Here is a 21,699-nt window from a genome sequence, read left to right as displayed (position 1 = left end):
CAAGTCATAAGCTATAAATCGCACAACAGGGGTGACTGGTGGAGCTGCCGAAGCTGGAAGGGACGGTGTGTTTGGGTTATAGGCTCAAGGCTCTCTTGCTTTTGAGAGAAACTTCGTCATTCAGTGCAGATAAAGACTTGCATAGTTTCACAATGACATATCGAGAGCCAAGTGTCCAGCCTAAATGTTCAAACTCGAGAGAATATTGTAATTTTTTTTTTCTTTTCTGTTTACTAAAGGATAATTTCTTCATGGATGAGAAAAAGGATAGTAAACATACTGGTAGGCGTTATGTTCCTCGGTTGAAATTGATGGATATCATACTAAGCATTTATGTGTTCCTTATTGGTCCTAATAATCAGTGGATTTAATGGATTCTTAGCCAAAATGGGATAAGAAATGCATCTTGAGACATTCTACGATACTACGGCCTTGACTCCTTTTTTTCACAATGACTAGGGAGGGGGTGGAGGAAAATGGTAACATCCACTTACATCTCCATGGATGGCCCTGGCATCTGACATGCTTCCCCAGTTCCCAGCCGTTTCCTGTTCCTGAGCCAGGACTTGAACCGGCTTAGACCAGGAAGCAGAGACCGAAGTCGCAGAATCCCAGCAATGGAGCCAGGGAGGTGTGTGAAAATGAAAGATAATGAAACACAAAAATTTGCTCTAACTTTCAAAACTTTAATGTATTGCCTGATTTTACTCTATGTTGTATGGGCTAGGGCATTTGTAGCTTCCTCTGTGTTGACACTCCAGCATAGCCTCAGATGGCAGGGAACTTTCTCCTTGTTTTTTAATGATGTAGGGGGGCGTAGAAGGGGGTTGGCTATCTTTCTTAGATCATTAACTAAGCCAGCCCCCTTCTCCTATTTGGTTAAAGGGATGGCTGAGTCAGTCAGCCGACTCTTTTTATATGTGTCACAGCACACAGGAATATAGAAAAGCTGTATGCCACCTAAAGCTGTTTGAGAAGAGTGGAACTGAGATCCTTGAAAGAAAAAATATATCCCGGTGCCGACCCTAAAAAGGACTCCAAGGCAACCACCAAGGCACAGATTATCTGGGCTGCAGAAAATACCAAGATCCAGATGCAAGAGATAAACTCTTAGAATTTTTATTGAGAAGAGACAACATGAAAGACCAGATAAAACCAGTGGACCTTTAAATGCATTACCTGTTCTCAATAACATTTCCAAGAGTTTATCTTTTACATCTGTTTCATGATATTTTAGTAGCCACGCTCACCAATGCCTTGATGGCTAAAAATTCGCAGATCGTTTTGTGTAAACAGTCTTTCACAGATTCACCCTATGTGTGAGATGGGCTGAAACGATCGCAATAACGATTTTTCCAAAAGATCTATTGTTCCCGTCTAAAAAACACATTGTTATTTCAAAATTGTTAATCGTTCCATTGGGCTAATTATCGCTGAATGATGTCGCTGGAGCATAATCCCATCATTATAGAATCCTGCTGCCAAGACTGCTGCCTAAAAAATGTTTAGGTAGATGGTGGTTGTCAAAGTAACGTCCACATTAATATCAGGAACCAAAGTTTCCCGGCAAGCATATCTTCCTCCTGGTTCCATTTATTCCCCATGTGACACATTCATGAGACCAGGCCGCTTTCTTCCATTGGTATATGCTCAGTTTTGATGCTAAGTTGATCCTTGTAGGTGACTTTGTTGGAGGACTAGGGGTCAACATGGCCACACTTATTGCTCTACAGCTACTCAGCCTGATATACAGCAATTTGCAATGCACTTTGTGGTGCAGCATCTTTCTCCCTAGCAAGATATTACCATTAACAACAATTTATGCTACATTATCTCTTCTGTGGTAGTGGACTAGACATGCCACTAGCCTTCTCTCCAGACATGCCACTAGCCTTCTCTCCAGACATGCCACTAGCCTTCTCTCCGGACATGCCACTAGGCTTCTCTCCGGACATGCTACTAGCCCTCTCTCCGGACATGCCACTAGCCCTCTCAGGACATGCCACTAGCCCTCTCAGGACATGCCACTAGCCTTCTCTCCAGACATGCCACTAGCCCTCTCTCCGGACATGCCACTAGCCCTCTCAGGACATGCCACTAGCCCTCTCTCCGGACATGCCACTAGCCTTCTCTCCGGACATGCCACTAGCCCTCTCTCCGGACATGCCACTAGCCCTCTCTCCGGACATGCCACTAGCCCTCTCTCCGGACATGCCACTAGCCCTCTCTCCGGACATGCGACTAGCCCTCTCTCCGGATATGCCACTAGCCCTCTCTCCGGACATGCCACTAGCCCTCTCTCCGGACATGCCACTAGCCCTCTCTCCGGACATGCCACTAGCCCTCTCTCCGGACATGCCACTAGCCCTCTCTCCGGACATGCCACTAGCCCTCTCTCCGGACATGCCACTAGCCCTCTCTCCGGACATGCCACTAGCCCTCTCTCCGGACATGCCACTAGCCCTCTCTCCGGACATGCCACTAGCCCTCTCTCCGGACATGCCACTAGCCCTCTCTCCGGACATGCCACTAGCCCTCTCTCCGGACATGCCACTAGCCCTCTCTCCGGACATGCCACTAGCCCTCTCTCCGGACATGCCACTAGCCCTCTCTCCGGACATGCCACTAGCCCTCTCTCCGGACATGCCACTAGCCCTCTCTCCGGACATGCCACTAGCCCTCTCTCCGGACATGCCACTAGCCCTCTCTCCGGACATGCCACTAGCCCTCTCTCCGGACATGCCACTAGCCCTCTCTCCGGACATGCCACTAGCCCTCTCTCCGGACATGCCACTAGCCGTCTTTCCATGCACATCATCAGGAAGCCTTGTATACTCATGTCCATTTGCCGGTTTATGGGTTGTCCTTCCTTTGCCTAACAATACATCCCAGGATCACCCCACAAGACCTGCCATGTTGGAGATGTTCTGAACCCAACATCTATAGATCAGAATTTGACCAATCAGAATCTCACCAATCGACCGGCGCCATTGTTACGATACAATCAATGTTATTCTATCCATCTGTAGTTTTAGGTTGCTCTTACACACCGCAGCTAGATAGTTACAGGATGAATCAAAACTTTCCCCTTCAAGTAGGGCAAGTCCAGGTGCAGCCCTCAATTATCGGTAAATTGCCTGTGCTGGTGGCTGCAGCGAACGCTGACAATTTATCGTCAAACATGCAGCTTTGCAGTGTTTTATATGGTTCTCATTTTATTTGTACCATTAGGCTATATTCACAAGTGGAAGATTTGTTCTGGAAATGTTTGCCTTTGTCTCCATCCAGATCCATCCAGATGAGACTTGCAAAAAAAACACGCACCAAAAAACAACAAAAAACTGCACCTTCTGCATAATAAAAAACAAAAAACAAATCTGCGTAGTGTATATACACCCAGCCTCCCTTTCCTGCATTCTGATTCTGCAAATCTGTACAGTAATTGTGATTGATTCCTCCGACACCTTTCTAAAACAAATCTAAAGGGTTAATAATTGAATGAAACTTCTTGTTATGTCTCAGTGTTAGAACAGACAGGAAATGTCAGCTTCACATACCTCAACACTGCCATCATTAGACATAACATAGGCAATGCACACACTACATGAACGCTGTAAACACTGCACACGCGAAAGTAGCACCTCGGCACTCGCCGCGATGCATGGAGATGTTCAGCATCATTCAATATACGTAGGATGCCCAGATTATGAATTGCAGTAATATTGATATGTGAGCTGCGCTTTTTTTTCCTCTATTACTGTTCAGCATTTTTTGAATCCCAGCCAATGGATGCAACATGCAGCCAAAATCTGTATGTATTTTACTCTTTACCTGTCGGGGATCATATCACATGCCTAACTAATAATGACTTCCAGATAACATAATATCAAAGAACAGCTTGGCAGAATAATCCTGTTACAGCAAATTTTATATCCCTTTCCAGAATCCATAGACCACGTTGTATTTCTTCAGTGCAAAAGTCGTGTATCCAATAACTAGTGATTAAAAGAGATTGGTCTATGTAATATCCAGAGACGATTGCAGCTCAGAATGTAAAAGAAGCCATAAACTATTAAGAAAAAAAAATCAAAAGTAGCCAACATTTGATAATTTTGCTTGTTTTATGAAGCACTGACATACTCACATACAGTTGAGACAGCCATTTCTTCACTGTATCCCCTACTGTATTCACTGTAGGGTCCCTACCGACGGATGGATACACTGCAGATTTTCTATAGCAGATTTGTGTGCAGAAATTCCTCAGTGTATTATAGGAGCTGTAAATCTCATCCAAATGTCATAGAAAATAACTGCTTATATATTAAATCAGCGGGTTAGATTAATCTAACCTGTTCCAAGGCACTTAATCGTCAACTCCTCGGTCTGATAAGACTGTTAGGAGCACTGGTCCGCCCCCATCGTGCCGATCTGGCCCTCTCCATTGAATACCATTACAATGTGCGGATCAGTGCTATGGCGGCGGGGCATTGCGCCTAACAGTGCCCCAGCACTCCTAAAGGTCTTACCAGACCGTGTAGTAAAGACAGATAAGAGACATACCTTCATCCTTGGCATCTCCTACGCAATAACTATCAGCAGGTGAGATTTGCCTGCTGATAGTTACCTTTTTAAGCTTTTTTTTCTCATTTGCATCACTTCAATATAAAAGGTTAGCTAAATTAAACTTTCACAACTAAGAGGGTGTTGAAGGGCATCCTTCTGCTCCAAAAGGCACAAAAAATAGCCAATGGCACGTGTTTGCTATTTTGTTAAAGCACGTGTTTGCTATTTATTAAATAGAAATAAAAAGTGCAGAAGGTCACCAATAGGTGGTGCTCTAGCTATGCAAATCACACTGCAAGTGTTTAATATGTCCCACTTGGTTTTCAACAACGCAAAACTGTTCTTTTCACCACTGAACATAGTGGCGCTGATTTAATCACTACAATAGGCAGACAAATTGTGTCCTGCAGATCTGACACTGATATCATTCTGTCACAGTACACCTGGCCCTTTAAGAAACCCCATAACCAGAGATCGTACGGAGTTAGATCCAGTGATTGAGAACGCCCACAATGTAAATGACAGATAATCACCTGGCATCTGTCAAAATTTCAATTTTCGCAAATAAAATGCCAATACTGCTAGAGCGCAACCTATCTGCAACTTTTTGTTTTAAAATGTTTTATTTAATAATTGGTGAATGCTTCATCTGAAGAAGCAGCATCATTCGGAGCAGCAGGATGCCCTCTACAGCCCTCTGAACTTTAATTTTTTTAATGCCGCATATGGATCCCCTGCACACCCACTGTGGGATTTTCCCTATTGACTTCAGTAGAAAAATGAAAATCAGAAAATCCAGCGTTGTAACACAGTAAATTTTATTTAGTCTTCACTAAATTAAGATGTGACAAGTCTGCACCAAAATCTGCATGATTAGGGTTGGACTTTATTTTCCTCTGCAGAAAACTCACAGCATTTCTGTTCTTTATGTAGAAACACTAGTCATCGGGGAGTGCCCAGCAGCTGTTTCCCACCCCATTGACATTAAAAGGAACTTGAGGCAGAACCCACCCTACCCATGAATAAAGGATCATATACTTAGCCCTCCTGCTAGTCCCACTCCCAATGCTGGTCCCACCATGGAGAAGTCGACGGCCGTCTGTGCGCTCAATATGCAAATGACCAGAGAAGAGTCAGATGTCCATCGGAAGTCACTGCTCCATTGATTTTACTATGGACAGCAGGCTTATTTCTGCTCATTTGCATATTGAACAGTTGTCGATTTCTTGGACCAGGAGTGGTAGCGGTAGGAGGGGTTAAGTATATGATCCTTTATTCAGGGGTAGGGTTGGATGGTTCCAGGGTGCCAGGTTCCCCTTTAAGTAATAAGTTCTTTAAGTTCTCTTTTTAGGATTTCTTTACACACATATGTTTAGACTGCATTCGTTTTAAACACATTGTGAACCACGCCTTATGTTCCTCCCCAGTACCTGCACAGTGTTGTTGATAGTCCCAACAACATTGCATGGCTATTGGGTGAGAAATGAAACCGTGGTTCCACTATGTTCTAGATGTATTCTGAACCCACAGCCTTATGCACACAATAGGTAAAGATGTGTTACTGAAGGCAGGGACCACCCTATTGACCATTTACCCTGTTCCCAACAAATTATTTGACTACAACGTTCAAGTGCTTCAGAATAAATTGTTACTAGCTGTTACTAGTGCTGTAGTTCTCGTAGCTGTTGGGTTCCCTTTAAAGGGTTATACCAGAATTATATTCACTGAGAGACCCTACAACAAAACTTTAATTAGAATCTTAGAATAAGTGAAATAAATTGTAGCTCCAACATATTTTATCTAAGCTATCAGTTGTCACTTTTGCACCATTTATTTCTTCACTGCTGTAGTCTCCCCTGCTCTAATTCCCTCATTTACTTAAGTGGTTCTAGAAAAAAAGGTCTATGTTTTTTCCAGAAAGAACAGCTTTCTTGTCCGCATACTGTGTCTGAAAATAGGGGACAGGCTCACTGAGTGGAGTTGTAATACCAGACACGGACTATTAACTATTGTGGCACTCTTCTTGGAAACAGTCACATTCCCAAACATTAGATTGCCCATATTCTAGACTTTTTACACTATTTTGAAAAAAATATTTTTTAAAGATCAAAACGAGCCTCATAAAACATCATGTGAACAGAGCCTTATAGTGACAACTACTATATATGGCGACTACAGGAAAGAGAAGGAAGGTGCCACAATCTTCAGTCTCTCCAGTAGGTAAAGGACCATGGTTATAGAACAAATTCCTTTTATACTGAAGTATGAGAGTTCGGTATTGATGGTTAAGTCTGTCTATGCTTTCGGTCTTACCCATAAATAATAGGCTGGATGCAAATCTATAAGTCTTCCTGCAGTCCCATGGAACAACACAAGGTAAGGTATGCATTATAGTTCAAACTACAGGAGTTGTGGGGGGAAGGGGTATATAGTTGTACAGAATCTCTGAGTTATTGTCTGCTATATACCAGACATTCAGCTGCAGAACAAGTAGTCTGTTTAGACAGTGAAATATCAATCTCCTACGTGTGACAGAGAGACACGTCTAAGATAGAATAAAGTGTATGCAGGATATATAGATATTCTGCACTGGGAAATAAATAATGCATTTTACCCAAGGTCACTGGTGCTTCTTAAGAAGTGACCCGAGGTGAGCTTTAACGCATAGATTGAGCTTTGGTGAGCCTATGAGGATATAATAGGGGCCTGCTTGAATATCCGCTCCATAATTTAATGGTATTATCAGCATGGCGCTCTTTGTCACAATGACCTGTAGAGCTTTGGGGAATTTCAATCTTTTTACTATGAACAAATAGAAAAAACAAGAGGGGCTCTCCCAAGGCCTTGTGGATTGACAGCCGTGGCAGGAAGAGGTTAAATATACGACTGCTAACCTGTATAGGCTGTACAGTGTCTAGGCAGCATCATATCCTACAGTGGCCATTGGTAAAACATATGCACCAAATGGTGTGCTTCAGTGTCCATATCCCAGGCATAAGGTTAGAAATTGGCAGCATGGACGAAAAATGGTCCTTGTTATGTTATTGGGCGGGGATGGCTGTGGAAATGATGGGGATATTCCTCTGAAGATATAAAATAGAAAAATATATAAAATAACTTTTAAACTATTTCCCATGAAGTTTATTCTATGTTTCCGATGCTGGATACCAAAACAAGGAGCAGCATCTTTACTGCCAAACTAAAGCCACTATATAGATTGTGGATGGGAGAGTGAACCCTTGTAAATCATTTTTTCCCTGTTGTGCTGTCAGGATTTTCCAGGTTCTGCAGGTTCTTTACATAATGATTATGATAGATGATAGCTGATTATGCAATTATTGCAGCACACAGGTGCCCTTCCAGAGGTGGGGCCGGGATCTATCCGGCATTTATGTCATAAATGTCTAAGATGGGAATACCACTTTAAAGATGTTGGACAGCTGTAACTCTAGGCAATCTCTATCCCATAGGAAAGCATTGTTCCACTTAATCTCTGCATAAACTGCAGTAACCCAGTGTGGCCACTACAAGATCTATGGAGCCATCTGCTTCTTGCCCTGTTTTAAGGCCTTTGGTAGTGTCACCACCCTTAGACACTTGATAAAGAGTCCGTGCCAGTCTCGAAGCCTGTTCTGTCACTGGTGTAATTCTTTTATTAAATTTTATGCTATTTTATATCACTACCACCTCTTGGACCTGCGCCTATTTTACCCGCTTTGGAGTGGAAGAGGACACTGAGCGTCACCACCCTGGCAGACAGCTGATCAGTTGCTGACAGTGCACCAGTCGAATATTAATGACCTATCTTAAGGATAGGTTATCAATAAATTTTGCCTGAAAAGCCCCATTTGAAGAAGCATAGCATATAATGTCGTGCCTGCTACACAAGGCTGTCTTCAAGTTTGCATGGGCTATTCAACAACAGTTTCAGTGGGCCCCCTTTTGCTTTAAATAGGAGTTTCTGTCTAAAGAAGTTATCCCCTATCCACAATATAGAGAATAAGAAGATCCAACCACTGGGACCGCCATCCATCCCATGCACATGCTGAGCTGAGCATTCATTCCGGAGAGTTGTCAGCTTCTTAATCCCTATCCTGTAGATAAGGAATAACTTATTTAAAGGGAATTCCCTTGGGCGCCCACTATAACTTTGGTTAAAGGCCCATGCTTTACCTATTATAAGTTTGTGTGTGTGTGTGTGTGTATGTATGTGTGTGGAGCTGTTGCACATCACACCAGGATGTTGGTATATAATTTAATCAAACCATATTGCCCCATGTACCACATGCCGATCTCCTGGTTCACATGGGTCCCTACACTATCTCCACACTGTGTTGGTCAGCGACCACCAACCCCGCAAAGCGTGCACAAGCAGGGAAGGGAGGCCATAGCCCTGCAACCCCAATGTCACATTATCAAACCCAAAGGGACCCCCCAAAACCCAGCAGGCACCACCGGCGGAGAAAGCTGCCGCCAAACAACACAAGTGTATATATGGTCTTGTACTCATCATAGCTCCTGCAGGTAGAATGGGAAAGATAGGAGGAACTAGACATGTGTGCACAGGTGCCTCCTGCTAATTTGGGTCATATGGGTCTTTGCGGGGTTGGCGGTCGCTGACCGACACAGTGTGGAGATGGAGTAGGGACCCATGTGAACCAGGAGACCGGCACGTGGTACATGGGGCAATATGGTTTGATCAAATTATATACCAACACCCTGGCGTTGGTTTTTAAATGTAGCCGAGTGGCATTAGTGTCAGCTATAGGTGTGATGTGCAATAGCTCCACGATATATATATATATATATATATATATATATATATATATATATATATATATATATATATATATATACAGTATGTGTGTGTATATGTGTGTATATATATGTGTATATATATATATATATATATATATATATATATATATATATGTGTGTGTGTGTATATATATAATTTTTTTTAGGTGAGACATAAGATGATGGATTTTTGTCAAAAGAGTTTATTTTATGTTCTGTATTTAAAACCAACATTTTGCAACACTGTACAGAGAGTGTCATTGTATCCATGACTCTTTGGGCGCTCCCAGCCTCGTCACCCTAATGATTGATGGTAGCCCTGAGGTCAGACACACACCACTCAGGAATTGAAGGCTTATTCGAAGGATGAACTAGAAGTGTTCTGGGTGTAGAAACCCCTTTAGGGTATGTTCACTCATACTGTATCCGCTGCAAATTTAATTCTGTTTATCTGATGTTGTAGATTTAATGCTGTGTTCAGCCATATATTTATATTGATTTGCACAGCATGAAACCAACAGCATCAAATCTGCAGCATCAACAGTATGGCGTCAATATACCCTTTGGCATGTTCACACACTGCAGATCAGTTGCAGACAGTACTTAGTGCAGGGATGGGGAACTTTCGACTCTCCAGCTGTTGCAAAACTACAATACCCATCCTGCATGATGGGAATCGTAGTTTTGCAACATCTTGATGGCCAAAGGTTCTACATCCCTTGCTTGGTGTTTCTGCATCAACATAAGTCAATGTATTTAAAATCCGCTCCAGCAGATCCACAGTGTGTGAACGTACCCTTAAAGGGGTTATCCAGCGCTACAAAAACATGGCCCTTTTTTCCTCTCTCTTGTCTCCAGATTGCGTGGGGTTTGGAACTTAGTTCCATTAAAGTAAATGGAGCTTAATTGCAAACCACAACTGAACTGGAGACAAGAGAGGGGGAAAAGTAGACATTTTTTTGTAGCGCTGGATAACCCCTTTAATTTACCATCTGAAAAATACCAAAAATCATCGCAACAACCTCTAGATTCCGTAAACATCTCTCTCTCCTGCCTATATCCCTTTTTTCTCGCAGCCCCCCTCTCACTTTTTAGCTAACTAGGGGGAGCTTCAAGTGATAAGGGTCGTGTAATCCTTCTGTTTACTAAATGGTCCTTAATCTCGCTCTCCAAGTCCTTTTACTGAGAGGATTTCTTGGTACTCCTTCTGCAATCCTGGAGAAGTTTGTTTATAGCCGGAGACTTTTCTGCTGCCTAATCCTCTCCGAATGTTTACACAGTGACTGCTCCCTGCTCCTTGTGTAAACTGCTAATCAGTTTCCACTCGGCAATATCCAGTTCACGGCAGCCCGGGCTGATTGAAATGTATTAGCACAAGCGATAATGTTGTCATATAACATGAAAAGTTATGTTGCTTATCAGTATATTTTGATAAGCTACTTAAATTTTACAGTAGTACTTGCAGGCTTCAGACAAACATTAGTGCCGCTCACTCATCTGTCACGTAAATTGCATCTCACTTCATTTATTACTACAAGCTGCTCAGTTCCTAACCATGGGGGCACAGATCCCCTTACAGTTGGCAGAATGCGGTATCTTGTAAAGACTTAAAAAATCTATTCAGCTATTTTCGAATCCGCTCTTTGTGTTTAGCCTCTACCAGGCTGAGGGACTCCCCTTTTCCATCTTTATACTTTAGCACAATCCTTTATATAGGCTATTTTTGGAGTGTAGAACATGTTAAGTTTCTTTTAAGAAGTAGGAGCAGCTTACCAAGTACAGTACTTTATAAGGATTTTTTTCCCTTTGTATTTGTGTGTTTGTAAAAGTTATTATTTTTTAAATAGAGTTTTTTAGGTTCGGAAAGTTAGACTATAATGACACTTAAAGAGGAACTATCAGCATATAGTCATGCTGATAGTCCCCTATAGTGCCGGGGACACTGAGGAGAAAGGTATGTGTCCTTACTCACTCCTTAGCGTGAGTCTTATGCTCTTAGTCACGGTAAACTCCACCCCTGAGCACTGTTAGGAGCACTCCTCCGCACCCCACAGTACGTCATCCGGCCCACTCCTTCTAATAATAATCAATGGAGGGGGCAGGATGAGGAAGTGCTCCAGAGCACAGTTACCATGACTAACAGTACAGGACCAACGCCGAGGAGGAAGCTAAGACGCATACCTTCCTCCTCAGCATCCCCGATAGGGGGCTATCGGCAGGTTAGATTTGTCTAACCTGCTGATAGTTCCCCTTTAAAGCGGTATTCCCATCTAAACTAATCTAAAATAATTGTTAGACTCATTGGGTTTAACTAATATAGTTATACTTGTAGGGGACGTCAAGGTAAATATTTTTGGAAATACAATCATCTAGGAAACTTGCTTACTTCTGATATTCTGCTCTTTCCCTCCTGTTGTCGGCAGCTCGTTGTCTAGGTTACCGACCATTGCTCTGCTGTAAAAGCAGTGGTCTGGCTGGTGTATAGTTAGCTATAATGTAGATGTATAGAGATATAGTATATACTACTTGATAATTTATATAGATATACTACTACTAAACTCTTCTTGCTCTGTGACATGATGGAGATAGATTAGATAGCATTTTTGCCGTGGCAGGTTTCCTTTAAAGGAGTAGTCTGGGAAGCTTAAAAAAATGGAGGACAGGGAGCTGTGGGGATATAACAACAAAGTCACACATAGCTCCACACCAGTGCCCCACAGCCCCCACTTCTTCGTCCTAAGACATTGCCCAGCTCAGAAATGGGGGGGGGGGGGGTCTGTAAGTTTAACTTGTCTGTTATACACCCACTACCTCCTGCCCTCCCAGTTTCTTTTTGTTTGTTTTTTAATTTGTCCAGAGTACGGATGGCACATTATTCTTATTTGCTATCATTCCCATTTTCCAACAGATTTCTGATAACACACGGGGCATACTTAAGGCCACACCAAGCTAGAAACTAACGTTCTGTAGTCATATATTTCATATATTTTGCTTGAGAAATTGCCTAAATCTTTGTGCTTTCAGGCTTGTTCTTATAGTGCGGCAGAAGAAATATTCTATGTGCAATAGTAAATGTCACATCAAAGTGCAGAATTGCATAGTAGTACAAAACCCTACTGTGTGTGCTGCAAATGTATTGCATGAATTCTTTTTACTTGTATTCCAAAGCCCAAAACTTACCTCACTTCCCCATTTGCTTCCTTTCAGCTACCTCCCATGGTTTGAAGTCTTTTACAAGTTGCTCAACATCTCTGCGGATTACTCTTTGAAAAACCAGGTATCTACATAAAGACTTTATCGAACCTACCTGAAGACTAGGAAATCTAAGGCAAAGTGTCCATTGCAAATTTCTATATACATATACAGTGTATGCAGTACGTTAGGTGGGACAATTAGTGCGATCTACGCGTCACGTATGATCGTTTAGTAATTATTTACTTGCAGCAGTTTTAAGAGTAATGGTATTTATTATAATTATGATTCCATGTTATGATTGTCCTGTCCAATGTGCAAAATTTCCAGCACTTAATAGCACTTTTAGTTGCAATCACACTAGTAATCACCAGTCAAAAATGCTGGAGCTCATGTACACACCATGGCCATTGGAAATTGTGATTAATAATGCTCATGATGCGCGAAGCTGCTAGGTGTTACGTCAAGAATGCTACAGCAACACCCTCTTAGGCCCATCTGGGTGTCCAGGCATGATGGGATTGTAGTTTTGTGGCTTAGGGCCCTATTTCACAGGACGATTATTGTTCGGATAATCGTTAACGATAAACAATCTCAAGCGATCACTATTGCGAACGACCTGAAATCGTTCACCCAGTTACACGGAACAATGATCTTTACTAATAATCGTTTTTGCGGTCGTCTTGTCGGCGCTATTGCGTTCGTCACTACTGTGAACGACTGAACGGCGTCTTATTCCATACGAACGATTTGCGAATGAGCAATGATAAAAATAGGTCCTGGTCTCATTAAGCGATCAACGATTTCTTGTTCATCGTTTAATCATTAACTGCTATTCAACCAAACGATTATTGCTTTGTTCTGAACGATTTAACGATTATCCGAACAATAATCGTCCCGTGGAATAGGGCCCTTAGAGCCACATCAGCAGAGAAAGTATATTTTTATTGAAATCAATGTAATATCAGTAAGTAAATAGCATCATTTTCTCATGCCAATAACCTGTTAATGTTGGTCTGTAGGATAACCAGCGTAATGAACTTTTGGAGACACTCTATAAGCTGCCTATCCCAGAACCTGGAACTGAAGTCCATCTGAGTGTGGTAAGAATATCACTCATTCTGAACATTTTTGTGTTTGTGTTATCTCAACACTTTTCAAAACTTGAGTTTTTATTGTAACGCCACAAAGGGTAAGGACCCACTGTGCTACCCAGTTGGTGTGGTTTTGCACCCACGAAGGTATTCACCTTTCATTCTGCTCTAGTATGTGGAAGTTGGACTTTTGCTAGAAGATACTGGTTTTCTTCCCGGGAGTGCTGCTGGTTTGGATAGGTTGTTACCAGAAGAGCTAGAAGGTCCTGGTGCCAGGCATTGGGACACAGACAGAGGTTGGCCTGATCCAGGTGAGGGTAATATGTTGTTGGCCCCATAGTGGAGCCAGGTGAAGAATCATGACAGGTTTGTAGTCATGAGTCGTGGAAGAGGTTCAGATTTGGGTACAGGTGATTAGATATGACAGATGGTACAGGTTCAGAGTCAACAGTCCGGGTCAAGTGAACTGCCAGTGAAATACTTAGAGGTCAGGAAAAGGCAAAATCAGATAAACATGCATGGGTCAGATACAGGATAGCAAACCTAAAATACGCACCTTCGCTATGGGAAACAACACTTATACTCAGACCAAAGTGAGCCGATGGAGCAGCTGTATAGAGGTAGGTAGTGTGCAATAGTCTGTTTGTATATACATTTTAATAAATGTTTAAATGGTCATTTCGCCTTGCACTTTGTGTTTGATCTGCCCTGAAAATCATGTGATTGCTCTTTATGGATTGGGGGAATCAATTAATAGGTAGTGATAGGCAAGCATAGATGAAGGACAAATTTGAGTGCATCCATTGGCCCTTTAAGTTGTAGCCGAAGTTGTGCCATCACCAGACCATGAACTGCAGCCATGGTGAAGGAATCGGTAAGAAGACGGGAGACGGGGAAAGAGAGCAGAGGTCTGGCAGCAGAGGCAGCAGTTAGTGTCTGGACAGACTGGACGCCAGCTGGAACCCACTACCACCATTACATTTGCTTTCTCCTAAGGAGACACAGACATGCGAAATAATTTAGTTAATGGCTGAACTACTGTTCAATGGGTGATTAAGCAGCCATATGCATTTTAGTCTATGTTCGCCATTTTTTAAGACTGGCCATAACTGATCAGTGACTCTGGGCGGAGATCGCAAAGTCTTTCTGGGAAAATTCTGGGAACATCCTTTTCCAAAAGATCTTTTTGTGGATTGACTATAAAGACATAAATATGCTCAGAGTATATCCCGCTACCGTGGCTTAGTAGCCATACCAGGGTTAATCATTACAGGGTTGTATATCATTAAAATATAACGTTTAATTGATATGCATTAAAATAGGTGTAAGATCACACCAAACAAGACACAAAAATAGGGCTCCCCTTCACAGCACTAGCTAAATGCCAAAGGCACACTACAACTATATACGACTGGTCACAGATGGACAATTCTCCAATAAAGTATTGCACCTAGCCCAATGTAAACACCTGGAATGGCAGTCTTACCACCTTAGATGTCACTCACTGTGGAGATGTCTTTTTTTTGTGTTCATATTAGTCAGGTCACATGTGGTCACAAAATCAGATCACGAGAAAACAGAAACTGATCACGAGATCAGTGCCCCAGTCTATCCCTGCTTGCTCAGGGAACCATTGGGGTTACTTGACAGCCCCTTTACCTTCTCGTGTTGGCCTTGGCCTTACTGTATTTCTGGCCTTACTCAGTATCTTACTGTATGTCATCCACTCACTTAAACAAGTCAGATTAGTATAATTCTTTACCTGTCTTTCTTACATGATTAATTCTGCCATAGTACACACTCTTGTTTCCATGGCAACAAATGTAATGGTGATAAAGACTGTTGAAGGCAATGTGGGGTGGAGTTTCTGCTTGAGCAGATATATAAAGCGTGATTATTTAATAACTTCTGTACATGTGGTGGCATACGATGGGGAATATTGGTGAGAATGATCTCCTGGTGAGGCCCTGGGAATGATAATCCTTCTATGTGTAATAATTGGGATATTTAGTATTGTTTGATCATCTAGAAGCAGTGCCACACCTTTTCATAGGATGTGTCTGGCATTGCAGCTCAGTCTTATTAACTTTATTTTGGATGATCTATAATAGCCAATAGGCAACAGTGATGTTTCTTGAAAGCAGATCCTTTTTTCTCATTTCCGGACATCCCATCAATCACCTGAGAATCAATGTCAATATAGTCATATTGTCTTTCACATTCTGGACTACTTCTGTGTATATTGCACTAATTTCCTCATAGTCCAGTCCACGCTCCGGTTTACTTCTGGGGTTCCCGAAATCCAGCGTCCCGCTCAGCCAATCAGTGATCTGCCCTGCAGCAGCCACTGATTGGCTGAGCGGGACGTCACGATGCCGGGAGCCCCCGAAGCATGCCGGAGCGTGAACTGGTAATGTATATTTTGCAACGAAATGATAGAATCAGGGATTTGATCAAATCCTGGTAAACGATTAAATGACCACGCCCTAGGGAATTGATCAAATCACTGACCCCTTTCAGGGAAATGATGGAATGAATTCTATCATTTCCCCCTCTGACATAGAATTTGCTTTTCATATCGCCGCTCTGCCCCCCCCCCCCCCCCCCCCCCCCCCCGCCTCCGCCACCATGCTTACCGGGAGTAACGGTCTGCCGCCTGCCCCCTCCCCCCCCGCCATATGCCTGCTTGGAGGTGTGCCCCTCTGCTCCCTTTCCGCCTCCTGTCCCGTCCGCCCCACCGTCATATGCATGCCAGGAGGTGTGCTGCTCTGCTCTCCGTCTGCCCTGACACCATATGCCCCGTCCGTCTCCGCCGCCATGCCTGCCAGGAGTAACCATTCGCCCCCGCCTCCTTATGCCTGTCGGGGAGGTGTACCGCTCTACTCCTCCATCTGCCTCTGCTGCCATACCCGACAGGAGTTCCTGTCCGCCGCCATATGCCTGCCAAGAGGTGTGCCACTCTGCTCCCCCGTTTTTTTGCCTTCGCTGCCAAACATAGAGCCAGGGCGACTCCTCAATCGTTCATTCCATCATTTCCCTGAAAGGGGGTCAGGCATTTGATCAAACCCCTAGGGAAATGATGAAACGGCGTGTTCATTTCATCATTTCCTGGGATTTGATCAAATCCCTGGATTCTATGATATCAGTGCAACGTATACACCGAGGATGAAAATTCTGCTTGCCAGTATGTAATCCCTATTTAGAATGACAGTAAGGGATTCAAATCTGCTGCGAATCTGTTATGTTTTAATTGGTGCTTCAACACAGCGTCACATGGGCAGCTATAGGAAATATCATCTCTGCTATGTGCCTGCTGGGGGCACACTGTAATAATCCTCACTTCTATAGTCTCCTAAGTAAGCTAAGAGATCATAAGTAGACATGAGCGAACCTCAAGCATGTTCTTTCATTAATGGTGGCTGGAGAGGTTGGATGCAGCCCTAGGAAATCCCGGAACACATGAATATAGCCTATGGCCATTGGCTGTATCTGACTTCTTTAGCCACTGGTAATCGAATGCTGAGAGTTCAGGTTCAGATAAACTAAATAAGCAATAACAATGTAATACTAGCTGAATTATATGTATCGGGTGACTAGCTGTATAATGAATAAAAAGAATTAAAGGGTACAGGATGAGGTATATTTTAGTCACATAAGTTTATTTCTATGTAGCATGCATGTTACATTTGCAATTTATGCTCTTTATTTATTTATTATTCAGCATCATCTGCTCTTTCACAAACCCCTTCTGGCTAATGTCCATCACCCCTCCTGCACGTGTAGCTGACAGGTTGCAGTTGGTAAGCCTTGATAAGTCACCAGCTGGCAGGGACCACAATGCTTCTGTGTCACAGGAAAGGCCTATTTGACCTGCAGTATTGCCTAGTAGTCCACCGGCATACTTTGCCCCCTTTCTCAGTCCAGTGGATACTAGGAATGCTGACAGTCTCTCTTTCTTCCCCTCCAACCTATCCCAAGCACTCATGCAGAAGAATGAAAAAACTATCAAAGACATTGCTCAAGGAGCTCTCTGCTCGGGTCTCTTCCGGCACATTAGTTATTCACAAAGTCCGAATCTCACTGCGGGCGTAGCGCTGCCTTTTTCCTCTTGTCTTTATATTGTGACCACTTTTTGATGCTGATTCCTGTGATGCGCTGTCATCTCTATAGCCCATTACTACCTGTCAAGCCACAGAGAGTGCCTGCTGCAGGTTATGTTGTATATCTATTTTTTTCTTCCTTTTGGGTAGATATGTAATATCTCCTGGTATTGTTTCTCTTACGTTCTCACAACATATGTCATCTGTTGAAGCAGTAATTTTCTTGCCTAGGAATGGAAATGTCTCGAAGCAAATCTGTCATTGATTTTTACCGTTCTACCTTTAAGAACGTGTGACAGTGGCGTAGCTTCCAGAGTTTAGTCCTGTTTAAACGCTGGTTTATGCTGTCAGGAAACCTGATGGGATGTATAGAACTGCATTGTAGAAAAGTTTTCATCACCATTTGCATTGGTTATGATTTTTCTATTACAACAAAGCACATAGTGAGTGATCTGTGCAGATTGTCAGGAAAGTATATGGCAGATGTGATACCAGATGTTGTGGAGGGGGGATCTTAAATATTATGGAATAATTAAACTTATATAAACAGATTAGCAATGCGGCATCCTAAACAACAGGCCCATTAGCCGTTTTCAATATGTTTAGGCAGATAATCATAAGGGGGCGTTAAAGGAGACCAAATATTTTTAAAAACCTATGTGGTTTTGTCACATTAACCCTTTAGAGTGGTGACAGGGTGATTTTAAAATAGAAGTCCGGTCTCCGTTTTTTTTAAATGGCAGAGCAAGGGGAAAAATAACAAACTGCACTAAACTTATGTCTCCCTGTGCCCCTGATCCGTCTTCTGACCGGTTCCGGGACCCCCACCGGAAGGCATCTTTCCCCAAGTTGTGATGACGTCACGACTTGGGGAAGAAAGCTGGTCCCAGCTGATGGACAAGCCCGCTCAGCCAATCAGTGACTGGAGCAGCGTTCCGCCCCAGTCACGGACTCCCTGAGTGGCCAGTCCATTAGCCGGGTCATGATACCGCCAACACAGGAGATCCCAGAACCTGGTGGGGGTCCTGGGGCAGGTCAGATGGAGGATCACGGGCACAGATAGAAGTTAAAATATAAAAACCCCTGACGCTAGACTTCTTCTTTAATGCTTTCTCTGCTATAAATGATATACTTATTCTCTATTTCTTGGGGCAGGCCCAGAGATGAGCTGTTTTCCAGTAGTGCACACACAGACACTTCCTTTTATCTTACTTGTCTGGCCTATCACAGCGCTCATATAAGCACACAGGCTGGCACTGTGTTGGGCTTATGATTTACATAAAGAATGGGTTATTGATGCACTGGGATTACAAGGTGTGATGTGAGCAAAAGGAAAAGAAACAGCAGCATCTCTACAAGGAAGAGGTTACACTAAGCACCTAATGGGGGTTTGATTCCTTCCTCTGTTCTCTAGCTCTTAGAGCAGATCCCTAGTAGAAGACTTCTCTCTACAGTGTCTGGCTGCTGTAATATGGCATGGAAGAGTTGTTTTCACAATGTTGGGCTTCCATTAGGCTGATGATTTTCTTGTAAAAGGGTGGGATATGTCCATTAGGGTAAAGTCCACAGCAAAATATGGTACCAAGCAAGTTGCTGCAGTTTTACATATATTATCCATATGCTGGACACTTTCTATGCAGAAAAATACCCATGCTGTGCAGAATTTTAACTTCTTTTGTAGCTTTATCCATAGATTTCACCCCTTTTAACGTAGAATAGCAGGGGTTGAATGCATGGTAAATCCACAGCAGATTTCTTGTGTTACACACATGGATTTTGCTGCAGATTTATATCTAAATCAGTAATGCAATGGGATCTTATATGGGTCAAAGGGATACTACGTAGTTCTCCTTAAGGAGTGTCCACCATAAAGATGTGTGTTGACTTAAAGGCCTTTCCTACTTCCCTGAGAGTTGTGGGAAGAAGATATGCAAAATAGCTTTCACGCCACTTATACAAAGGGGTTTTCCTTCAAGTGTTCCTTTCAGTGTTTCACTCCATCTAGAACAGTTCCCAGTCTTAGAACGTTAAGGGAACATTTATCAAGACTGACGAACAAATACGCCAGTCTTAAAGCCCCGGCACTTTTCCCCGGCCGAATTTACCAAGAGGCGAACGCCTGACACAGGCGTTGCACATAAATCTACACCTGCTCTGAAGCAGTTGAAGATTTTTGCCTAGTTTAAACCTGTTTCAAGGCGTTCTCCTTTATAAGTCAGGCATGGGGGGAGACCACGTCTCCTCCCTGCTTTGCCGTGCCTTCGCTGCCTACCCATCGGGCAAGCAGGGGATACAGCTGGCTCACACCACTGGAATGGGATGAATCTTTCCCTTTCTCATGGCCTACGCCAGGGGCACAAAACAGAGATTTTGGGCTTGGCATATATTGCCATTAAATGTTCACTCCTAGATGGAGTGAAACACTTACGTGATGGGGCACTTTGCCTAAGTGGTGTGAGAGCTATTTTGCATATCCTTCCTTCATGAAGCCTTATATGAAGGCTGAGTTCACACCTGCATTGAAGGCTTAGCAGGCACCCCTATATTTAGGTTCCATGCAAGAAATCCGATGAACCCCTTTGAATTCGAGCTTTATTGGTGTCTGGTATTCAACAGATCCACTGCTGCAGTTTCTTTGACATGATTGAACTTACAACGTGAATCAAATCTGAATCTCAAGCTATGGCGGTCAAATAGTTTTGATTAAAAAAAAGTATTTTGACTTTTAAAGTAGCCTGATTCACGAATAGTGGCTAGTACGACTCTTCAGTGTAATCGGAGCACTTGCAAAGCAGAACTTCTTTTTTTTTCAACAAAAGGAAATGACCACCTCTGCTTAAAATTTGGATTTGGGGATCTTACTTCTCTCTAATCATGGGCATAAGAGAGTAATAAGAACACTCCGTAAATTCAGCTGCTCGATGTAAGTTATCGTTGCCCAGGCTGGACATCCCCCTATAAAGTGACTTCACTCCTAGATGTTGAGGCAGGAAACTGCTATATATTCTTCCCTGAACATCGCATGACTTGTCCATTAATGGCAAACTAAGAATTGCAAGATAATCCAATCCACCTCATTGATCTTATTTAGCCTTGTTTAGTACCCGGGTTCTGTGAACACACATGGGGCCCATAGGGAGCTTCTGGTTTTACACTAGGAATTTATAGAGCAATGCAGTGTGCTTGTCACCTGCTGTAAATGCTGATTCCGGTGATAAGTGAAGCCACTGATATGTCACAGTATGGAACTGATTGCCGTGTAGCCATCGCCCTCCATCTGGCAGATGCATTTGGTTTCAGATCCCATTGTGCTCACTTTTTATTATGAAGTGTGGTAAAGTAAAATTTCCATCTTTCTTTCATGTTAGGGATTTCTTTGAACAGTGTTTGTGGTCAGAGTTCTCCCTTCACTTGGCTCACTCATATGTCAATTTTTTTTTTAACCAAGAATTTTCTCCTTTTTTCCCTCCAGCATTCCTACTTCACAGTGCCTGATTCTCGAGAGCTACCCAGTATTCCTGAGAATGTGAGTATCTAGCAGGGCTTCTACTTGTAGTCTGACGTGATTTTGTTTATGTTGTTTATGTCTCATTTGACGGTTTAAGGATCCTGTAGGTCAGCTTCTGGAGAAAGTCACTAATTTATCTTCATAAGCAAGATTAGGGGTTACTCGTTCCTGACCTTCTGACCCCAAAAAGACTCAAGATCATCATCTGTCCAGTCTGAAAGTCTAGCAAATGTAGAATACCAGAAATAGTTTGAGGTCTCTTTAAGATAAAAAACCTATGTGCTTGTATATATTTGCATGTATACATCTCCTTATTGAATGCTACATGTTATGAAATTAGACCTTCACCTTTACTTGGATACTAGAAGTGGAGGTCAGTATCCAATGCAGTTAAATGGTTTTAAATGGTGTTAAATTCCCTGGACCCTCAGTCAGACCCTTTACT

At 42.9% G+C, this 21,699-nt stretch overlaps 1 protein-coding gene across 5 annotated transcripts in view; it reads left to right on the top strand.

The window, feature by feature from the left end:
• DENND1A (DENN domain containing 1A) overlaps positions 1 to 21,699 on the top strand; it is a 539,466-nt gene that overhangs the window by 203,919 nt on the left and 313,848 nt on the right. For all 5 annotated transcript variants that reach the window (XM_069985728.1, XM_069985725.1, XM_069985726.1 and 2 more), the window contains 3 exons: positions 12,568 to 12,637; positions 13,575 to 13,655; positions 21,219 to 21,272. In XM_069985728.1, coding sequence (XP_069841829.1) covers positions 12,568 to 12,637; positions 13,575 to 13,655; positions 21,219 to 21,272 — 205 coding nt within the window. The remainder of the gene's footprint in view (positions 1 to 12,567; positions 12,638 to 13,574; positions 13,656 to 21,218; positions 21,273 to 21,699) is intronic.

The sequence above is a fragment of the Dendropsophus ebraccatus genome, chromosome 10 (genome assembly GCF_027789765.1).
Source record: "Dendropsophus ebraccatus isolate aDenEbr1 chromosome 10, aDenEbr1.pat, whole genome shotgun sequence".
In the NCBI taxonomy this organism is placed as follows: domain Eukaryota; kingdom Metazoa; phylum Chordata; class Amphibia; order Anura; family Hylidae; genus Dendropsophus; species Dendropsophus ebraccatus.
The sequence above is the reverse complement of the archived record's forward strand: the minus strand, read 5'-3'. Positions and strand labels throughout refer to the sequence as shown.